The following is a 22,746-nucleotide window of genomic DNA, read 5'->3' on the forward strand; positions in this document are numbered from 1 at the left end:
AAGCACGCTCCGGCTTTGCTCACCGTCTCCTCCCAGGAGCTGCAGAGCGCTGACGCAAGGCTCCTCCCCCTCCTCCTCCTCCTCCTCCTCCGCCTCGCCGGGCTCCAGGGCGGCAGCCTCCGGGGAGGGGGTCGGGGGGCCGCAGGGCAGGGCAGGGGGGGCGGACAGGGTGGGGCGCGCTGGCAGGGCCGCTGAGCTCACGTTGGGAGTTACCTGGAAGACAGCCGGCATCCAGTCATCCATCCACTGTTCTCTGACACCCGCGTTATCTCCCATTAAACGGAAGCATGTCAGGAAGAAGTGTTTCATGAAGTCCTGAAGGAATCCCCGCACAGACATTTGGCTATTGTCTAGAAGTCATTTGTCATGATTTCGGAAACCCTGTATTATTCCTAATGTCTCGAATGCCAAATTGCTGTGTTGTCATTTTACTGCTGTACCTGTTTACTAAAGTTTCGGTCACACAGGAGACAATGGAAGAGCGAAATGTATAGAGGAAAACTTACAGAATAAACTGATACATGGGGTCGCACAAGGAAAAAGAACAGAGAGGAACAAGAGCTTTGATTCCATGTTCAACAGTTAGGACCGCATTACCCAGCAGGCATTTGAGATGAAGATGAGGGAGCCCTGCATGGAGGTACGAGGGGCCTAGTAAATCATCGTGTACTGGAAAAAGAAGGACCTCGGAACCAATTAAAGATTAACCTTCACCCCGTCTCTCGATCTCCCTTTCTCCATCTGCTCGCTCCTACCCATCTCCTCTCTATTCTCTCTCTCCTTCTCATTCAATCACTGCCTATGTTCTTCCCCCTCAGGCCAGGACCAAATGAGGGGCAAATGAGAGGGAGGGAGACCAGTCAGTCAGGGAGGAAGGAAGGGTGCTCTGGGACATCAAGCTCGGTTTCTGCACTGGCTAGCTAATATGAACACTGTTGTGCAGTACCAGGGTACTGTTTTTGGTTGTTAATGTTTCACTTTGAAACAAAACGAAACAACTGGAGAGGGTACGTGATGAGAGATGACCGTTGAGAGGACTGACCAGTGAGTGGCAGTAATATGACTGGGATGTTGTAAAGTCATAGACGTGCTAACAGTTTCCGAGCCCTGTGGGGAGCATAGGGTTGCTATGGTGGTACTTAAAGGTAATGATGCACAGAGAGCTCAAGCAACGTCTGCCACTCGTACAAAACATAAAAAATACCTTCACATGCACACACACACACACACACACAAACACCACTTCATCCCTTTCACCCTGAATCCATGACTCATAGAAGACTTCTCTTTGAGCTGGAAAATCCAACCAATCACGAAAGAATATGTTTTATTACTCCCAGAAGGTGGTCATGAGTTGCCTAGCAACAGGCACCAGACCCCCCTGTGAGGCTTTAGTGTGAGGCATTTTCCCACTTCTGATTGGTGGACCATGAAGCCCCCTATGGATGTCTATAAGCAGAGAGAAGACTAGGAATAGTCCCACTCCTTAGAACCAATCAGCAGTTAGTTTGATGCCTCTCTTCTTAATGAATAACCCAAAATTGACCTATTGTTAGCCATGGAGGTTACACTAAGCTGACCACTAACTCCAGGTTGACCAAAGGCACCTGTACAGAAAACGAGCTTACACTGCCACATGCTTAAGCTTGCGTGTTCAACAAATGAAGGTTGGTCTCCAGTTTTTCAACTGGAGATAAAACAGACCCCGGTTAGGGCTCACCTGTGACATGGCTCTCTTCTTCTTTGGTGTGGATGATATTAGTGGACGTAGTCTGCAAGACAACAGGAAGGAGAGGCTATCATCACTGCGACAGGAAGTGTAAACTGGGTGAACAGCTTGTGACAAATATGAACAGTGCAAAAAACATTTTCAGTTGATACGTGGTATACCTTGATGGAGTCTGTGAGCATAATTTTTGGTTCAACATGTGGCTCCTTAATGATCATAACTTACATTAACACTGTACAATTGACTAAATATATTTATATGTCAAATTTGCAGCTTTTCAATGAGTTCACTTGTTTGACTTCAGTCATTGTCTTAACTTTGAGTAATAATAACAAAGATTTTCTTAGCGGTAAGAATGACTTATTTTCAACACCAGATGTTGTGAATGCCACCCACTCACAATCAGGATTCACAAAGTTCTCAAAATTGCAAAAATGTAGCAGCATCATTTGTTGATAGTAGACAGTACAGATATAGTTACAACCAGTGCTATAGTACCAGTTAGTCTGGAACACAGATTTATACAGTGCATATACTGCATATATAAATATATATATATATATATATTATTGAGATGAGCCCTTCTAACTAATAAACCTATTCTCCATTAGGTCTCCTTCAGATTAATATCTGAAATTGGATTCCTACAAGACCTTCAGAGTTAATGCTTCAAGAAACCCTTTCTGGCATTGACAAAATGGTGGGTCTCAAATGGCTGGAAATCAGCTTTTAACATCAAAACGTATGATTTAGATTGAATGCTATTTAAGGATTATATATATAAAAAAAAATCATTCGTCTTCTGGGGGAAGGGAGAAATGAATTTCTGGAAAGGTGCATCGAGTGCAACCTTGAAACGCCCTTGTGGGCCGGGAAAGGGAGGCGTAGACGTGGCACCGCTGTCTGAAACTTCATGGGAACTAGATGTAAACATGAGCCCGAGGTCGTGCCGCCTCTCTGTGAAGGAGAGGGTGCAGCGTGCCGCTCTGTGTTTACAGTGTTCCGCACACGCATGCACATGTGGGAGCTCTCGTCGCTCCTCTTCTAGCTCCTTCTCTCTCCCTCGCTGTGAGGGAGAGTCTCCCTCAGGACTCGGCGTAAGTGCTCTCCTTTCTGATAAGGGAAAGTGCCGCTAATTAATCTGCTTAGGGTGTAAAAAAAAGAAAGGGGTGGGGGGGGCGGGGGGGGGGAGAGAAGTGAAGGAAGGATAGTCACTTGCTGAGCCGGGGGGGTCTCTCCTTGGCATCTCTCTCTGTCTGCCTTTTGTCGCGGTTCATTAACAGTCTCAGGCAGCATTAGCCATCTGCCCAGTCCGCTAGCCGTTCACACTGAGCACAGGGGTAGGAGCGGTCCCCGCTGCAAAACAATTACCGGGTCTCCCTCTTGTACTGTCAGGCTGCCATCTTGGAAGCACGATCTGGAGTCTTCTTAGGGAACGTCGCCTCGGCTGTAAGCCTTTCGCATGAACCCTGCGTTCTGTGTTTCTCTTCAGGAGACAGGGCAGAAGTTAAGGAGGCGGCCCACCCTCGCCTTCAGCTCCACACAGTGGAACTAATCAGACCACGGTCGGAATCAAGTTGAAAGTTGATTCGGTCACAGTTCAAAGCTGGGAAACAAAATCACGGCCGTGTCCCTCCCACTCCTAGGCCCCCGTGCCCACAACCCGCATCCCTGGGTTCTTGTGTCGGCGAGGGGAGGATGCCATGCTATCATTAGGATTACCGAGCACATTTTCTGGAGAAAACAAGAATCCCTAAGGGTGGATGATGGGGACACCGCCTCACTGAGAGAGACAGAGAGACAGAGAGAGAGAGAGAGAGAGAGAGAGAGAGAGAGAGAGAGAGAGAGAGAGAGAGAGAGAGAGAGAGAGAGAGAGAGAACTAGTGGATAGAGAAAAAGCTCTCCTCTTTACCCAACTGTGACTAACACACTTAAAGCCAGGGATGGGTAGTGGCAGTGTTAGCCCTAAGCTGGGGTCCAACATTTCTATGCTTCCATGCAGTTAAATATAGTCAATATGTATAATTCTGCCATGGGCAGTTCATGACGAGTCCATGCTGTGCTATGACCAGCGGACGCTCGTGTGAAATGTGAACCGTGCGGCGTGGAGGACTCTCATCGCTAATCGCGTTGAAACGTGTCGGCTGGAGAGGTACTGAAGCACACGGAGGGACGGTACGCGAAAAGGTCGAGAGGTCGCGCGTCGTTACGGCGGGATGCGTTTTTGTCATCATGGCGGTACCCTTGGCCTTCCATTTCCAGAGGGACGGGGCAATGATGGCATCGATCGCCATCCGACAGCACGCGCACTTGGAACCGTTCCGCTGTCTGACGGGTCAAGTGCACCCCAGCCATCCGCAGCAAGAGCATCTGCCCGATCCAATAAGGTTTTGATCAGGGTTATTTATATGGTTTTCACAATTCAATTCTCCACGATTGCCTCCGACCACAATCCACCCCCCCCCCCCCACCCCACCCCACCCCCAACCCAAGAACGAGTGTCCCAATGCAATAAAAGGGACGCCATCTAAAGAAATGCAGACAACTAAGCGCTATTTTTCTCTCTCTATCTCTTACACACACACACACACACGCTTATTGACAATAAAGCCTTTCTCTTCTCCAGACTCAATTTACAGCATAATGTGTGATTAGTTATTTAATAGTATCATATTGCTTTGATATGATATTGAACACACCAAAACAACTATTTAAAAAAAACATCCTGACAAAATAAGAAGCAAAGGCAGAATGAAATAAGGTCTATTTAATGTATAATCATTGCTGATTCAGCCATCCACCCTGTGAATGCCCCTCAGTCAAAGACCGCAGTCAGATCCAAAGGTTCTACTGCTGAGGGTAATAAAACGGTCTAGACTCGAGCTGCTGTCTCAGGGCAAACTATAAATACGCCTGTTGAACTTTGGCCCCTGGTGTCCCTGGTTTTACCTCGCTGGCGGGTTTTATTTCCCCTTCCTGGTTGGGGACAGTCTCGTCCGAGCTCTGTACCGGTTCCTGAGCCCCGCGGTGGGAGCTCACGCCAGCCAGCCCCATGCCGAGTGACAGCGGCTCCGCGGGGTGTTGACATGTGACCAGGGCAACACTGTGAGGTGGCGCTACTACGGCTGCCGTGTCAAATGACGCCCTGAGAGCCTGGATGCCTGGTGCAGACTTGTGTGTGTGTGCAAGACTATGGCGCCAATATGCTGGGTTGCCAAACAGTTTAAGGGATGCTTGCGTGCGTGTGAGAGAGACTAGCGAGATGTCGCTAATGTGCAAGGATGTCGAGGTCCTAAGTGTGTGAGTGCGAGAGAGGAAAAGGAATCAGTGAGGGTGCGTGTGTGAGATGAGGTTACAGTGTAAAGGGTGGTTGGTGTGTGTGTGTGTCTACGTGTGTGTGGTTGGAGTGTATGCTCAAGGCGGTCCTGACGGCCAGGGGTTTATATAATGTGTCTGGGGTGCCAGTGACAGACTCCTGAGGCGTTACATCAGGAGGTGTGGGGAGAAGCGTGAACCACGCTTACTGTAATTGGGGGTCAGATGGCTGAGCGGTTAGGGAATCGGGCTACCAATCAGAGGGTTGCCGGATCGATTCCCGGCTGTGCAAAATGACGGTCGGGCAAGGCACTTCACCCTACTTGCCTCGGGGGAATGTTCCTGTACTGACTGTAAGTCGCTCTGGATAAAAGCGTCTACTAAATGTAATGTGGTCTGGGTGTACACTGTGTGTTCGATCAGAGAATGTGTACCCACTGCTTGTGAGTGGGGGTGCTTCTTATTGACTATTTTAAGTACTTGACTATTTTAGCCCCACGCTGGTTATTGACGATGACACGTGTGACACGAGCTGAAGGTTGCTGAGGTACGGAAGGACTGTAGAAGACACTCGTCCCTAAACTGCTCCGAGACCGTGTACCGCACAGCCGTGTACCGTAGGTCAAAGAAAAGACACACAGCTGTCACAACCACCCGACATACACAGACACACTTGGAAAAAGGGCAAGTAGGTGTGGGGGTCAAACCTCTGACACCAGGGTTTGGGTCAATCCCATTTACATTCCAGCCTAATCAGGAATAGCGTTCGGAGAATTTCACTCTCTAATAATATTCATGTCCGACCACCGGAATGCCACTCAACCCAGGCACTAATCCACCACAATTTCTGTTGTAGTGCTATTGGGGTTTTACATAGACACACGATACTGTGCTTGGAGTCCTTCTCTGATTTGATCCCTCTGTTTCACTGAAACTGAAATTTGGCTGGGTTGCTGATGAATCAATTGTTTTCTCTCTCTTACAGTGAAACCACTGAGTGCATCCTCCTCTTTAAATGTACTAGTGCACAGTGCCTGTGATGCAGTAGGTGACACACACACACATTCAGATTCCTGGAATTACAGACAGAAGGGCCGAAATCGCCAAGTTACATCAAGTCGCTTAGTTGATTCGGTGTCACACAGAGAGATTCTTGGAAAACAACTGCTCATCCCAACTCTGCACAGTGCCCCCCGTTTCTCGAGATGATCGTCGGACACTCGTTGGCCTAAAATCCCACTATAAAACCACACAGACAGACAGACACTACAGAGATTCTTTTCATTTTAGCAAGGGCCTGCTTATAGGCAAAATCAAGACTGTTGTTCCATTTCAGCATTATCTATGTCTAGTCTAGGACTGGGGTCCAGCAACGTCTGGCTAGTTTAGTTCTTTTACTGTCTACCATTGATCAACATTAGCCATGAGAGAGGATTATTAAGGCTTTAGGACAGATTAGCAAAAATGTTATGGACGTTATCTCAGCACAAAAACGACTGGGTTCTCCGGGGAATAATCTCTGAATGACTGAAGGTAGGTGCTTACTAAGTGAAGAGTACAACACAAACTAAATGAACATAGAAGCACCCTGAACAAATGAATCCCGGTCCTGTTGAAAAAACAATGCACCTGTTGTTCTGTCGGATCCTATTTGTAACAAACAACACCATTCGAGTGTTTGTCTGATCGTGACAGTAAAGTAGCGTGGCCACTCGTGCAAATTGGTCACGACCAGTGTGTCATGAGGGTCGCCAAAAAGGGCAGAAGAGGGCCAGTGAGAGGGTCTCATGGATGAGACGGATAGGCTGGCTGGCCCCGGGGGCGCTACCCCAAATGTGCCCAAATGCCATCCCTGAGCCCCTGGCAGCCTGTGGCCAGATGGCCAATGCGAGGTCTAATGAAGCGAACACACCCAAGACAAATCTGCCGGCTAATGATCAATCCCCCCCTGTGCCTCTCTCATCAATAATTTGCCGTGCTTCTCTGAGGACTCCAAACGCCACTGTTGTAATAATGACAGCCATTATGTATTCATTTCGCGAATGCTTTGATCCAAAGCGACAAACCGTACAGGGTGGGATTTCGAACCTGCAACTTCTTGATCTGCGGTCAAATCCTCCACCACTGAGCTATACGTACGCCTAGGCTTATATGTTGTCCATCTCACATACATTATACCTGCCACACACCATACACATCCAGGCTGACCGGCTGGAATGGTCGGACTAATGTACCAAGCACTGGCAGAAATACTAATGGTCTCTATTAAACAATACACCGTGTCATTTTAGTGTCCTCAAAAGATCGGATTTCATGAAGGGCTTTTCGAGACGGCCTTAACCAAACTCCGATATGCCAATCGCATGTTAAAAACACACGTCCGTCGTTGAACATATTCGAGGGTATTGCAGAAGGGGGGAAGTGGTGCTTAAAAAGACAGCCATTGGACCATTAAAATAGCCCCGCTCCATTGCCTTGAAGAGAGAGCTTTTTACCGGCAGGCCCATATGTCAACGCGTCAATAATGCATGTCAACGCAATGTGACAGTCAGGGGGGGAGGGGGGGGGGGCCACGGTGGTGGTGGGGTTTTGAGCCCTATTTCGTTCGGAGCCAATATCAAACAGCAGATGTGTGGGTATAAATATATATGAAAGAGAGAGCCGATGCGTGCCACAACGGGGGCCGTGGTTCAGCGGGGGACCTGGACGAGCGTGGCTTCACCGCTCCTTCATCTGCCACCAGGCTGACCCTGCGGTGCCGGAGCCCGGCTCCTGCTCCCCAGCTGGTGTGGGCACCGGAGGCGGCCAAACGGGCCACGCCCCGACTCTCCTGTCAGGGTCAGCTGCCTCGGGGACGATGCAGAAAGGGATACGGGGGATGGTCAGACCAGATAGCCCCCCCCCCCCCTTGAAGTCGATGAAGGTCCACCTGCGGTAAGTGGTCCGGGCAAAGCTAGCGTAGCCTCGGGAGAGATCCACCACTGCGAGTCAGAATGGCCGGAAAAACGGTCTCACGGTGCAGCCGTCAGAGCCAATTAGAGAGAGGCGCCAGCTCAAACCGCCACTCGGCGTGAGAGGAGAGGAAGTGCTGTGTCGGACGGGGCAGCTCGCGGGGCCTTTCGCGCCACGGCCGCCCACTCTGGTACAACCCCAGACGTTGTCCTGGCACAGGTGCTGGGGAGCTAATGCTAACCTGGGAAACAACTCGATAAAATGCCACCAGTTACCTGCACTGTCAGACAAAGGTGTGTGTGTGTGAAATCCCCTCAAGTGAAATCATCTCTCTATTGCCAACCTTCAGCTTCCAAAAAATGGATACTTGCTGTGGATCGCTGGAAATCACATCTCGAGGAAAAATTCACGCTGAGCATAATGGTTTCATTAAAATGCATTTATACCTGTAGGCTTTTCCGGAAGCCGAGGAGAGGCACCCAGCATTCCCTTCCTAGAGGACAAACCCATTACGGATTCAGCATCGAGATCTAAGATCCGAGAGGCTGATACAGGTCTACCGGGAAAGAATACTGATGAGATCCGACAATGGCCCCCGGGTTAAAAGCAGGCAAGGAGCCAGCACATAGCCCAAGCCCCCCGAGCTGACCGTGAGGTCTTATCACACTTCCAGCAGACCGCCCTCTCGGGAGGGGGAGGGGGATAGTGGAGAGGGATGGGGAATCCTCAGAACGGGGGGAAAGAAGAAAGGAGTTATTATCCCACAATCCCACAGAGCAGGTCAGTGGGGGGGGGGGGGGGGGTGCGGATAATGGAACGCCTCCCCTCCACACACCTACCCCCATCCGCTCCTTGGCTAGGGGCCCTGCCATTGTGGCCGTGCTCTCCTCACGCCTGCAGTTTTTTTGCAGCTGGTATTCTTCGACTGCAAATGGGACTGCCTGTGGTTGGCTGGGGAGGGAGAGGGGGGGAGGTTGAGACCGTATGCCCTTTACACGGACTCATACACGCGGTAAATAGACGGATGGATGACCGTAAACAAACCATTTTAATCGGTCGGGGTCACTTTGGGCTGCCCCCTTTTCAGGCGTTCGCCGGCTAAATATTGATTACGGGACTGCTTTTATGATAGTTATGTGGGACACGGCTTGGCATGGGGATTGTCATCTCCCTCTCATAAGCATGGCAAATTTGAAGCCAGGAGAGAGATAGCACCATATTTTAGTATCATCTGCTGTTATCACGTCGAATGGGGAAACATACAAGGAAACATACATCCTGTTTTGTGGCAGTATGCAAATTGCTTCATCGTTTGAATCAAACCTCTCTGCATTTCAGGTTTACACGTTACACATAATCCATGAAATGTTTTTCATTCGTATCAATACCCACGCGGGTAGTGTCCAGTGGTTTCACCGTGAAGATGCAGTCGCCATGAAGATGCAGTCGCCCTCCCCAGCGACCAAGAGCAACAGGTGACGACCCCCCTCAGGCCACCTTTCCTGTCCCCCAAAGGATCAGCATGCCATTGTATCAGGGCTCTGGATTCGAAGCTGCCGTCGTGGCCTGGTGAGTAGGATGGAGTTCCCTCGGCAACAGCTTGCGAGGCGAGAAACGTCTGTGCCTGCCCTCCCTCGACACGGAGAAGCAGATGGAAGGAGAGCGAGGTGGCACCGAGAGCCCGCGCGGCTGTTCCCACCGACGAGGCTCCATCTTTGTATCCCGTCCGTCGCTACGAGCCGCCTCGCCGTAGCGTACCGTGTTAGCCAGCACAGTAGCTAAGCGAAGCATTAAACAGGAATGCGTCCATGTCGCTAGCGGCCGCAACATGGCTAGTGAGCATAGCCAGGCCACGGCGACGTCACAGGAAATGGAACTGAATACTGACGAAAATGTCGACTCGACGGTCGTGCTTCCCTACGCTCATGTTTTTGCTCATATTCAAGACAGGTAAAGTGAAAACAAACACAAGCACAAACCATGAACTGCTACGTTTAAAACTGTTTGGTTCCAGACAGTGGTAGACTCTTAACTACGACCAAAACAAATAGGATTTGTCCAGCTCATAAGTGCCTGCGTTTGACAGGAACAGCAGTGGGCGAGAGCCGGTGAGTTATAATAACCGACATATGAAACGCTCGGGCAGGCCGGAGCCCTCCCTTCGGACTCGTTGACAGCAGCGAAGAATGTGAGACATTCAGGAAAAGGAATCTGGGAGAAAGGAGCCCTCTGGGGCATTGTACAGACGGCTTATTTCTCTCAGTCAGCCATTGTATCTGTAGAATCTCCTGGGTGGGGGGGGGGGGGGGGGGGGGGGGGGGGTCGGGGGTAGTGAAAAAAAAAGAAAGGCAGTTTCCATTCTGTCCGACGGATCTTCCGCTGGTCACCAGAATCCCTGAGGCCCAGCTTCACATCGGGGGTTCCCGTGATCGCTTCCCTATCGCCCCAGGAATGACTCGGGGGGTGGGGGTGGGGATGAGCGTGGATGGGGGGGGGTGGGGGTTAGGGACACTGGAAGGACAGATCATGCTGTCTGGGGACTTCTTCTGTCAGCAGCTCCATGTTTACCAGGGGGACGGGGGCAGCTACACCGTGGCCCCGTGTGGTGGGCAAGCTGATAGGAGAGCTGACGAATCAATCTGTCGGCTGTGCTGGAGGGCATGGAGGGAGGGAGGGATGGAGGGAGGAAGGAAGGGGGGGGGCGCTGGGCAGAGAGAAGGGGGTGCCGGCAGGGGGTCTGGCTGGATGGAGCGTCGTTCACACACAGAGCATTTTCGGGCTGGCTGCTTCTATTATCCACAGTACACGCTACGTTGTCGTCCCCCCCCACACACACACTTTTCAGCATGTTTGCCACATCAACTGGACGGGAATGCGATGGGGGCCTGCCATAACTCGGAGTCCACCCTGAGCTAGTTTGGCCTGTGTTGGGTCTTCCCAGCTTGCGCACAAGGACTGCAGCCAACTGTACTTCAAGTGGACATTTGAGTAAGAGGGATGAGGTGGGTGAGGAGCAACTTCTTACTAAGCCTGCTAAAGCCATCAGGGTTTGCCCCTGGATCGTCAATCCATGCTATTCCCAGGAGGCTAAAAGAGACGAGATGGAAAAGGGTTGATGAAGATGCCCACAAAACACACTGACCCCCAGTGTCAGTCGCAGTCTGGCCTGGCGGCGAAAGCGCGTCAGGAGAACCGGGCAACCGGAGGCGAAAGCTCCCTGCGTGTCTGCTGAGGCCTCCTGCCGAGACGCTGATTTAAGAACGCCGCCGGGTTCCAGGGGAAAACGGAGATCATGTCAAGGTCGCGGGGGACTATGCGGCTGAAAAGGTGCTCTTCTGGGGCTCCGTGAAAAGAGAACTTCACAGAGACTCCGCTGCCAAAGTCGGTTATGATTCACACATAAAACCTGTCTCCAGACAATTGACCAGAGTAGTTTTTTTTACTTTTTATAAATAAAAAAGATCATGAGGAGAGGAGATGGGGGGGGGGGGGGGGGGGGGGTATTTGAGCTGTTGAGGAACAAAGACCAATAGGGGCAATTAGCTTTGCCCTTCTCTGGAAGAGTGCTTTTCCATCTTTGTTAGTTTTGGTGGGCGTAGAGGGGGCTTAGTCTGACAGCTGGTAGAGGACTTAGAGAGGAGTGGAGGGGAGGAGGGGAGAGGAGATTTCCACATGACTGTGGCTGTGGGAAAAGCACTGGGAGCGTGTACTTGGACGAACACACTCGCCGTCTCACGGAGAGAACTCAAAGTGAGGCAGTAAGGGACCGGATAGCTCACAGTCACGACAGCGAGTGGAACCGTTTTTAGCGTAGGTGCGAGAAGAAACGTGAGGTACTTTGTGCTTCTCTCTGTTGCTTTCATGTCGATAAGGTTTCCTGCTGCTCGAGGATTTCCTCACGTCACTCACCCATGTGAGGTAGTGCAACGGCTCAGACCGACAGGCAGCTCGAGCTTCGCGTGCCGAGAAATGCCTTTGAATTTGGTGACAAAATACAATCCAACGCAGATGTGAGGGAAAGATCTGGAAAACTGGGAGCCATGCAAAGTGAGAGGGATCCCAGGAGAAAGGAGGGGGAGGGGTGAAGGTGTGTATTATCGTCAGGGAGGGGCATTGGCACGGGTGCGCACTAGCCAACTGAATCAGACAAGACAATGGATTTGCTGTCAGGCTCCCCTTCGCCTCCACTTGAGCCGACTCCTCCTGGGGGCTTTTAAAACACACCGCAAGCTCAGGGATAGCCGGGGCCAGCGGGCCGGATTTGAGAGCAGGCTGATCCTCCTGGATCGTCCTTTTCCCCCACTCATATGGTGAGAAAGCATTTAAGGAGAGCACTAAATTGCCTCTGACAAACAGAGAGACGAAACGGAACGAGGAGCTGAGCTGAGAGAGTTTGTGTGACACTGACTTGAATGCGTTGCTGGTGACTTGCATTTAGAGGACTACTTTAGGGGGGGGATTTGCTTTGTTACCCGGACATGGTCCAATACTGAATGGGAAAAAACATGACATCATCCTGCATTGAACCGAAGCTATTCCTCACAGTTGTCTCACGTGGTTTACACAACAAGCCACGTAAACACAGACTTGAGCGCAAGAAGAAACTGATGAAACCGACTGAAATACTAAGTCTAACAAGCAAATTCACATCTCCAAACTCCCTAATCCAAGAGTTGAAGCATTAGACCGAAGTTATTTGCATTGCTTTAGCCTAAGCCTAATCTACTATTGTAGCCTGGTACATTTAAATAAATAAATCTGTACAGTAAAATCATTAAAAACTACATTTAGAGAAAAGAGATTCCACCTCGCCTACATAATTTGACATACTAGTCATTCCTGTACCACATATCAAGTCAGGCCATCTTTCCTTTTAAATATTCACCAATTGAACTTTAATGAGGCAATCATGGTCAGACTTGTAGCACCGTGGGCTGTTTGCATGTCTGTGCAATCTGTGTGTGACACAGGGGCCATGCACAATCATGAGGACCACGTACCCCCCCAAAATTATGCATTCGGTAGCCGTGGAATAAAATAAGTCTATTACATGTCATTTATCATCCTAATTATCATGTACATGAGGTTCCAGCATCTGGTTCGTTGCTTGGAGAGCGAAATTGAATTAGAACTCAGCATGCTCTCTGAATGAGGACATGAGACTCTGTCTATGTAGGGGAGGGGAGCCGAATAGGAGAGATGCGTCGACACCTGAGACCGTGGTGAGGGAGGGCTGGGGTGGAGGAGGGGAGGTGGTGGTGGGGGGGTTCATGCAATTTTATCAGCCGTCTCTCATCAACCCTCTCCAGCCGTGACTCGCGTCTCATTTTCATCACCCATTCAGAATTCATTAACCTCCGAAGGTAATTATCATTAATGTAAGGACCAGGACTGCGATGGCGAACAAAAAAAGAACCATCATCTCAGGAGCAGAAAGTCGTGATCTCGGAGTTCTGACTGCTTACTGTTCATTATATTCCTCATGAGGGTGGCCTGAGTTTTGCTCAGAAGGATTAATTGGACGGAGAGACGGTAGCCCAGCATGCACTGGGGGGATGCTGAGGTGACCAGAGACTGACACCTCAGAAGAGACTGGCGTGGGCGGGCCCGAGACTGTCTCTTTAACCTTTGCCCGGGTGATCCACGCCGAGGAAATTGACCATGGGTGTCTGAGAAGTGTGTTCCAGAGGCTATGGAGAATCTTTACGCCACAACTGTGCCCCATTAAGAGATTCTCCCTGCTCATTTTGACAAATATCCTGTTTGCCTGATCTTAAAGGTAGATACAAGCACACAAAACAATCTCTTGCTTTAACCTTGCTTTCAACTAAATAGCCTACCTGAGATTTCAAAATTTTTCCTTTGTTCTAATTTTACTCTTCTTTGTTCTTCACTTTACTCTTCCTTCTTAAGATGGGAGCTACTAGTCATTTGCTACCAAATTCCCCTTCTCATCGAAACACATCTTCGGTCAAACCGTACCAACCAAACAAGACAACAGCATTCCATAAAAACCAATGCTTGAATCTCACGCCTCCATCAGCAATGGGGCTGCGTTGTGGACCCCCAAAAAACCTGCGTATTCTGACCGTACGAAGGTTCCGAACAGTTCCCGGTCCCTTTGTCGGGTTTCCTACCTTTTCCCCATGATGCTTGTCGTGGCGGCCAGGCCGACGTTGGCCTTGTTGGGCTGTTTCTTCCTCCGGGTCAGCTTCTTGCGGCCCGCTCCGCTGGTGGGGCCTTCTGCCGTGGATCTGGTGGGGCTGCTGTTGCCGCTGCCCTTGCTGTTGAGGTCGCGCAGCACCTCGTAGTTGATCTTGGAGGAGATCTTCTTCTGCTCAAGCATTTTCTCGATGGCCTCGCCAGCCGTGCTGGCCCGGATGGGCTCTCGCTTCTTGGACTTTTTAGGCTGTTGGAAAGGGGAGCAGAGGTAAGTTGCTGTACCGTTTATATATTTTTTTAAATGCAGATATGACAAACATTTTACGAAAAAGAAAATGTATAGATAAACCCATGAGCAGTTATAGTAAATCGAAGTCATATTTTGGTACTATTTCCAGGAAATATTTGGAGAAGTGAGGAAGACATTACTTTCCGTTTCAAAGGTTAGTGCTTTGGTAAATGCAGCCCAGTTATCTGGGGAAAAACACTTTTTTCTCCAACAGATTTAGGCCTATGGACTGTTTACTAAGCAGAGGAATACTGTCACTCACATAGTTGTATACAGCATATCTTTTTCAGATAATTATCCTTGAGTGTGTAGTTGCATGTACGGATGTTTGTGCATACATGTATGCCAGTACATATGACAACAAATAATCTAAATACACAATGGGCTTCCATTCTTCCAGGTGCTCTTCACTGTCATGAAACAGCAGCAACAACAGTGGCTTGTCAAGTGTCTTATTAGTCCAATAAAAACGCATTCTTTTCCTCGGGGGTTGGGAAGCATGAAGTCAGGCAAGTCTCTCATCAGTGAGATGACAGGCTTATTATCAGGCCGCTGAAAGATTTCCCCGCTGCTGTCACTCCTCACCCGCCATCTCCAAAGACCGTGGTTAGTTATATGCTACAATGTCTTAGCATGGGGGAAATTCACTTCCTGCTTTTGGACCACAACCTTGAAGCCTGAAGGTTCTGGAATAAGTATCAGGCCCTTTCCTCACTTCATTAGGCATCTGCTGCTGTGTGGCTCCCCCCCCCCCCCCCCATCCCCCCCATTGGTTGGAAGCTGCAGCTAGGATGTCAGGCCAGACAGGTTAGCGCTGGGCCGCGGCTACCGCTAACAGGCCGGGTCTCTGGAGAGCGGTGCAGTGTAACAAGAGAAGCCCGGTCCTGACTCGGCTCAAGTGGAAAATATGCGCCGGCGTAGACACAGCTGTTCTGTGTCTGCTTGGGCCAGGCCCAGTGCATGGCACGGGACCACAGACGCGCTCCTCTACGTGCGCCTGCCGCGGTTCGCTCGGGGTTCCTTTCTCCGAACGCGTGCAGGCGCACAAACAAACATGGCGCACTGACGGGCTGTGCTTACCTTCTCCTTGTAGGTGCCTTGCTGCTTCTCCTTAGCTATCCTCTCCTCCTTCTCTGCAAGAAAAGCACCGTACAAAAAGATGCTGTTCATTGGGATAACGAGTGAATTGAAAAGTTCCGCTCGGAGACAAGTTTTTGAAAATGACTCATTCCTTGGCAACTGTCCATTCAGCCACTTAGGGAAAGGTAACTAAATACATCTCATTAATTGTTCTAGTAAATCTACATGGGCTCCATACATTTCGAAGATAACTTTCATGTACTGAGCTCTAAATTACTGAGGTCTAACAGTGCAGTTCCACAAGAAAGAGGCCGGTTAGTTTCCACAAAGCTCGGTGTGTTCGACCCTATGAGCTGGCAGATGCATACTGCATAAGCCTGCTGGTGGACTTAACAAGGCCGCAAGCAGCATGAATATTGAGATTCTTACGAGAGGGCAATGGGTTTACCTTTCTGTTCCTTCAGATATTCTTCGTTCTGCTTCATCCAGAGCTGCGTCTTAGTCCTCACTTCTTTATCGTTGAGGATGTACTGTGTGAAGGAAGGAAAGAAGGAAGGAGAGGAAGGGAGGGACAGAGGTAGGAAGGAAGGAGAGGAAGGAAGGAAGGAGGGAAGGAAGGGAGGAGGGAAGGAGAGGAAGGGAGGGAGGAAAGGTATTAGAGAGCTGAGAGAAAATTGAGCTGCATGATGGATTATGTGGATTAGATACTGGGGTCATTATCTTCTCAAGTCTTCTTCACCTTTTAATATTCCCAAATCGTTTATGAACTGCAAGCGGGGACTTCGGTAGATTAATTGAGTATAGGGGGGGGGGGGATTATAATTGACTAAATTCTTATTTTAAACTCATCTGTGAAACGTGTGGCCTACCTTGTCAATCTCCTTATCGTCAATCCCATCCAGGTCCAGCTCTCCACTCTCTGACTTTTCATCTGTCAAAGGGCCACAAAATAGAAGAAATCACTATCGTCCTCTAATAACATCCTTGCTTTATGTTTTATAAGGTAGCTCTACATTGGTGTTCTATTGAAGTCTTAAATGACAAAACATATTTTTCGAGGCCACACAGTACATGGGGACGGGTAGTGGGAAACGACACATGGTTGTGCCCTTCTCGGAATCTAGTGAGCCCTGTTGTGCAATTGTGCTTTTATGGCACAGAAAGGTAATTCGCCAGAGAGGCCATTTTCATATCAAACAAGAAGATTATCTCTCTGCTTGAGTGGAGTCGAGTTTTGCAAGACAATGACTTGCCACACTATTTGCTGTAGTAGCATCAATAATGCAGAAGCTGCTTGAATGGCTTAATGGACTTAGCTGTGAGCTAAAAGGATTTTGTTTTGGAGATAAATTCCTTGGTACTCATTGTAACACATGTTTATTCAAGAGCACACCAACTACGTGAACTTGACAAAAGAACAACCCTGTTACATGTTCGATATTGTTATGCCGTCATTTTTATATTTTTAAATTACCGGTATTATAACGGACATTAAGGCCCATTTTCCCATTTTCTCATTTATGAAATCACACCGTAAATCGTTAATTGGTCTTAAATTTACATCCTGTAACTAAAGTTGTCCCGGTGTGTGCCTACCACAGGCTGAGGCCTGAATCCAGCACAGGCCATTTCCTGCATGTCCTCCGCTTCCTCTCTCCCCAATTTTCCCCCCTCACTCTTCACTATCTCTGTCCGACAAGGCAATTTATTGGATGGGGGATATTTTAGTCAAAAATAGTACAAAACTGTATTTTCTCAAAATCGCCGGCCTAATAACCGAAGGTCAAGGAACCACATGAAGGGGAAAGTGTTTGACAATGATTGATTCTCATGGAAGTTAGTGACCACTGAGCAGACATTTCTGAACAGGGTCAAAAGAGGTCACAAACTTCCCCCCCCCCTGGCGGATTCCTTCTTCGACCATTAGGACCACACCTGCTCCTGGTGACACGATGTGGGAAGGTTTTGCACTAGTCCAGCACGAACCCTCTTGATGCAATTACATTTCACCAACCCACCACAGACACGGTGTCACTGTCTCTTTCGACGGAGTGTGTTACAACAGCTGGAACTAGCGTCTTTGTGTTCCATGCCTCCATGTTTCCACACACACAGACAACGTTGACAATTTCTGCACTGCGCAGCATCAACTGGAATGCGAGTGTCTACAAACAAGAACAAGCCTTTCAAAGGCAAATTAATCATGTATCTTCTTTCATCAAAACACTATATTCACCCAGACGCTGAGACACATTTCACACCACCGCGACACAAGTAAAGTAACTTTAAGTACATAGTCTCAGACGCCTCGGAAACAGTTTGGCGCTTCCATTTCGAGAAGCATTCAGCCCTGGCATTCTTCCAACAACTTTAGTCTCCTCTTCTGAGAACATGACTTCAAAAGACTTCCTTTGTTTGATAAAGACAAGCTTCCCTGATAATTACCCGAAATGAAAATGACGGCACGGTGCAGGATGGCGATATTTGAGTGTCCCGATTTCTTCTCAAGGAATCTTTGTGGAGTTTCTTACTACGTGGGGATACTGCAAACACCTTTAATAGTATTCTTTTCAACTGTTTTGCCAACTAAATCAGTAATCCCTTGCCACATTCGTAACCGATGGGGGAAGTCCATTGATAATTTCCCTCCAATGTACATCTGGTGTAGCCTTCCAGTAGTGTAGTATATGAATTAGGGTCAAATTTATTTCATTGTTAAAACACTTAAAAGGTGCAATAGGTAGGACTTTTTACAGTAAAAAAGGCTTTTGTCGTGTAAGCTAATGAGGCCGTCTGAGAGTTGTTTAGCAACACAGACAGCTCAGTGCCAGTGGAATTTCAAACTTCTGGAGTGTCCTGCTACTTTCCAGCCAATCCTGTGCCAGCCAATCCTGGGCCAGCCAATATTTTTCCAACCAGTCGCCTTTAGTGAGGCGGGCCTTCCACCTTGGCTTATTTTGTGAAATCACTGTCAACAAATTCAGGTCAATCAAACTTGAGCTGGAGGAAAGCGAGAAGTTCAGACAAGTTTCTCATTTTGTAACGTTACCTAGATACATACTTTTTACTTTACAGCTCCTCACATACAGGAATCTTTTGAAACCTATTGCAGCTTCAAAGATTTAAATGTCATGCAAGCTTTGATTTAGGACCGTCAAACAAGAACAAGAATGAACTGAACATCAGTCCATCAAGTATATATAGAACTTTAGAGAAGAAGCACCAATGCGTACTTATTGTAAAGCATTGGATTATTGGAGTCAGAAAAGGCAAATGAAAAATGGCATGCATGAAAAAAACAAAAAAACAAGACACGCTTTAAACTGCCAACGTTGACTCAGATCAAGGGACCACATGAGAATGGGGTTGGGAAAAATCTGTGGTGAGGGGAAGATATGGGTCACAATCTGTCAGCCATCTTAAGTCTTCCTTATGCTGTCATGTGTGTGTGTGTGTGAGTGTGTGATGAGGGACCGGGACACTTTAGTTCCTAATACAGCACAGTCTTTCTGGGATGGAAATAGCAGTCAGGGTGAAGTGGGGGAAGGGGGTGCTCATTTACTTCAGGGGGATTATTCAGATGAGCGTTGCAGTGAATTCAGGTCCGAATGCAGCATCAGAATCCAAATCCGAATCAAGTTTAATCGCCAAGTAAGTGCACACAAACGAGGAATCTACTTTGGTGGGCAGGTGCATCAGTGAACCTGTTCTTTGGAAATATCATAACAGGTCAAATTCATTTGGCCATATTTTCCTTCACAGTGCCTTCAGAATACGGAATGCATTTGTGAAATATTTGTCTTTCTTCTTCTTTGTACGGACATCTGAGGCAAGAGATCTAAGTAAACAACTTTTACGTAGGATATTTACCGGTAAGTAGAGCAGATGTTACAAAATAAAATTGGGGACGCTTGTCTCCCAGAGCAGGTGGAACAGCCGCCTTCTTTTCACATATTCTCAACATCTTGGCCAGGGACACCACTATCCATACCTGCCTGCTGTTGGGGCTAGGGCTGCCAGCAACTTCCATATCCAACACACCACCTCCCTAATAGCTCAAGGGTCACCCTGGGGTCATTAGATGGTGTGACGGAGTAGACAGACAGCTAGGATGTATGGACTACCAACAGGACTGTGTGTGTGTGTGTGTCTGTGTGTGTCCATGTGGGTGTGCATAGACTGTGTAGTCAGCAAGGACGATTTCTGAATATGAAGGAGACAACGGGCTCAGCATGGAGACTCCATGCGGAACAGAGATGTTCAAAAGCATGGACTGACAACATGAAAAATAGCTGTAAACATGCTGACTACCGAGGACTCCCAAGCTCTACCCTCATATTTTAGTCATTTTTTAGTCATTTAGCAGACACTCTTATCCAGAGCGATCATATGCGATAGGTGGTAAGTGAGCAGAGCACAGGAAGCTGGGTGTATTTGGAAAGTCTTACGTACTTCCAGCACATTCCTCCATCTAGACCACTTGGAATGTGCGGTAAGCTTCTCGCGTTCCCATATATGTCGCGCAAACAAAACACAACACATTCCCATAGTCCGGACTTAAGCCCCGCAACACATTTGCAATGTAAATCAAACAGACACTAAACACTGTGGCCTATGAAAAGATACAATAAGCATGGGGGGGTTGGGGTGCGCTGGTTACGTGAGCTGACTTCAGAGCGGTTGGAGGCCGAGACGAGAACCGAGCTGGCATCTCGCTGCCCCGAGGCAGCATCCACCACAGTCAGCATATTCCCAGGCACAGCCGGTTTCCCGCTATGGCTGTGCACTTAACTGATCATAAACCCCATTTACGTAAGCAATTATGTCAATAACGACGCGTTTATCAACAATAAGTGTGGCCCTCGTGTCGAGGCTGCGGGTGAGGGGGCGTCCGTGTGAACGAGTTAATGAATCGACGTGATGGGACCGCCGAGTTGGGGTAAAGGGGAAGGCAAGAGGATCCACCGTCTAAATTAGCAATGATCTCATGTGCGTGGCTCAAGTCAAGGGTCGCGGGCGTAAAAAGCTTCTCTTCTGCGCATGCAGCGAGATATGCCACTAATGAAAAAGTGTGTGTGTGTGTGCATATATGTGGGCGGAGTTTGTAGGCATTTGAGGTCAAACACTGTTTGGAACATGTGATGGGGGGGGGGGGGGGGGCGGGGGGGGCGGCCGTTGGTGAGGAGGAATAGCACACAAACAAAACAAAATAGAACTATGCCATTCTCTGATTTGGCAACCTAGAACATTGAGTGCAGAACACTGCCTAATAAACAGAGTGTACACAGAGATGAGAACAGTGCTAAGGGCAATTAGTATTTTTATGTGTGTTGTTATCTCACCCATGAAATTTCTACTTTTTCATAACCGACTTCCTGGATTCTGAGTGCATGGGAAATGTTTTCTAAACGCTGTAACACAAATTCAGCAGAGGCTATTGGCATCGCGTCGCGTTCACATGTCCTATTAACCTAGCCTATTACATGATAATACGGCGATGCTGTCCTTACAGTATCACTCAAGTATTGCGTATGTTCCTCTGGACACCGGGGTTCTGTGTTCAGACCCTCTGTATTGTAAGGACCAGGAGTGGTAGGAGGCAGGGCTTGTCTCTCCCTCTTCCTTTTAAATCGACTCGATCGGAAAGCTGTCAGACCCGCACAGAAAGGCCAGCGCAGACTGCGTAAACATGCTCTCAATACGACAAAAACAAGGGGGGCCGGTCTAATAAACAAGGACGTATGTACACAGTGACATACACGGACAAGTCTATTTCTCAGGGAGGATGAGTGAGTCATCAATGGGCTCAGGAGAGGCATAAGTTCAAAACATGATTCCAGTCTGAATCAATGAGCTTGATGTTACACACAAAGCGGCTCCTGTTTGGGCACGTTATTTAAGTGTAAACGGTGCGTGGTGTGTGGTTAGGGTGGTCTGTGAGTTACTATGTACGTTAATATCGACGAGTCACATGCCTCAAAAAACGTGCAAGCGGGGCCAAGCCCTGCCTTCCCCTTTAAGACCGAGGGGCAGGTTGCAGGCTGAACGCCGTGGCAGCTGTGATGTCACGGGCAGCAGGGTGGGGCCGGGCGGCCGAGCAGCTGTCTAATTGCATCACGGCAGGGGTCAGGAGGGGGCCAGACGCCCTTTCCCGTCAACACACCTTGCCACTCTGGTAGAGGACAATGGAGGGGAGAGCGGCAGTGAGTCCACAGCAGCATTCTCACTCTGGGTTTTCTGTGTGAACTCGGCTAATTTGATCCGTACGTAATGCTAACGTGTATCTGTATGTGATGCTAATGTCTGTTATGCTAATCTGAAGCACTGAAAGCTAATGGCTTTTATCCATTTGTATTATTGTAGTGCAGTCATGGGAAAACAAGAACAAACAGAATGGTCTCGATTACAATATAACTTGAATATGTTTGGGGAAAATATCGAATTAAGCTTAGTTAATAACTGTATTATTAATTGAATTGAACCCTCTTACAAGGTCTTTATTTACTATTTAGAAATGCTCCTTTGAACTGACATTGTGGATCTCTAAAATGGGACCTGTACAACTGCCACTGACTCTCCCTGTACGACAACAGCTGCCTGACACTGTCACTTTGGACTCCCAACCGAATCATGAAGCTGTCTCTTGATGAGCAAGGGTTGTAATTTTCCAAACAGAGCCAGCCAGTCAGCCCTTTAAATACAGTAGTTCATGGGAAGAAAAGCTCAACGCTGTCCTCACAGCGTGTCAGCTCTGATTTTGCTCCAAAAATGATAGGGTTCGCATAAAGTTCATTACAACTCTTGAAATAGAAGATCTAAAGATCCCCAGGTTGGCTCAGATCATTCACCAGTATTCTAAAGTCACGCCTACATTTACATTTAGTCATTTAGCAGACGCTCTTATCCAGAGCGACTTACAGTAAGTACAGGGACATTCCCCCCGAGGCAAGTAGGGTGATGTGCCTTGCCCAAGGACAAAACGTCATTCGACACGGCCAGGAATCGAACCAGCGACCTTCGGATTCCTGGCCTGATTCTCTAACTGCTCAGCCACCTGACTCCCTGTCTGATGCCTACAAATGCATCCCTCCAATGAGAAATGAGCAACTGCACGAGTGACGGTTGACATCCGACGAAGACGGGGGATGATTCATCGTCATCGTGTTAATGCGGACCTCGTCTCCTCCGCTCCAGGTGCTTGAAAAGACATTTGGATGAC

The 22,746-nt window shown here is 48.6% G+C and overlaps 1 protein-coding gene across 1 annotated transcript in view; it reads right to left on the bottom strand.

Annotated features, from left to right (window-relative positions):
• Positions 1-22,746, bottom strand: part of brf1b (BRF1 RNA polymerase III transcription initiation factor subunit b) — a 46,469-nt gene that overhangs the window by 2,422 nt on the left and 21,301 nt on the right. Inside the window, exons 13-18 of the mRNA XM_067241443.1 lie at positions 16,397-16,458; positions 15,976-16,057; positions 15,528-15,580; positions 14,134-14,405; positions 1,721-1,772; positions 24-213 (exon numbers count right to left, since the gene is read on the bottom strand). Coding sequence (XP_067097544.1) covers positions 24-213; positions 1,721-1,772; positions 14,134-14,405; positions 15,528-15,580; positions 15,976-16,057; positions 16,397-16,458 — 711 coding nt within the window. The remainder of the gene's footprint in view (positions 1-23; positions 214-1,720; positions 1,773-14,133; positions 14,406-15,527; positions 15,581-15,975; positions 16,058-16,396; positions 16,459-22,746) is intronic.

The sequence above is a fragment of the Osmerus mordax genome, chromosome 8 (genome assembly GCF_038355195.1).
Source record: "Osmerus mordax isolate fOsmMor3 chromosome 8, fOsmMor3.pri, whole genome shotgun sequence".
NCBI lineage: Eukaryota > Metazoa > Chordata > Actinopteri > Osmeriformes > Osmeridae > Osmerus > Osmerus mordax.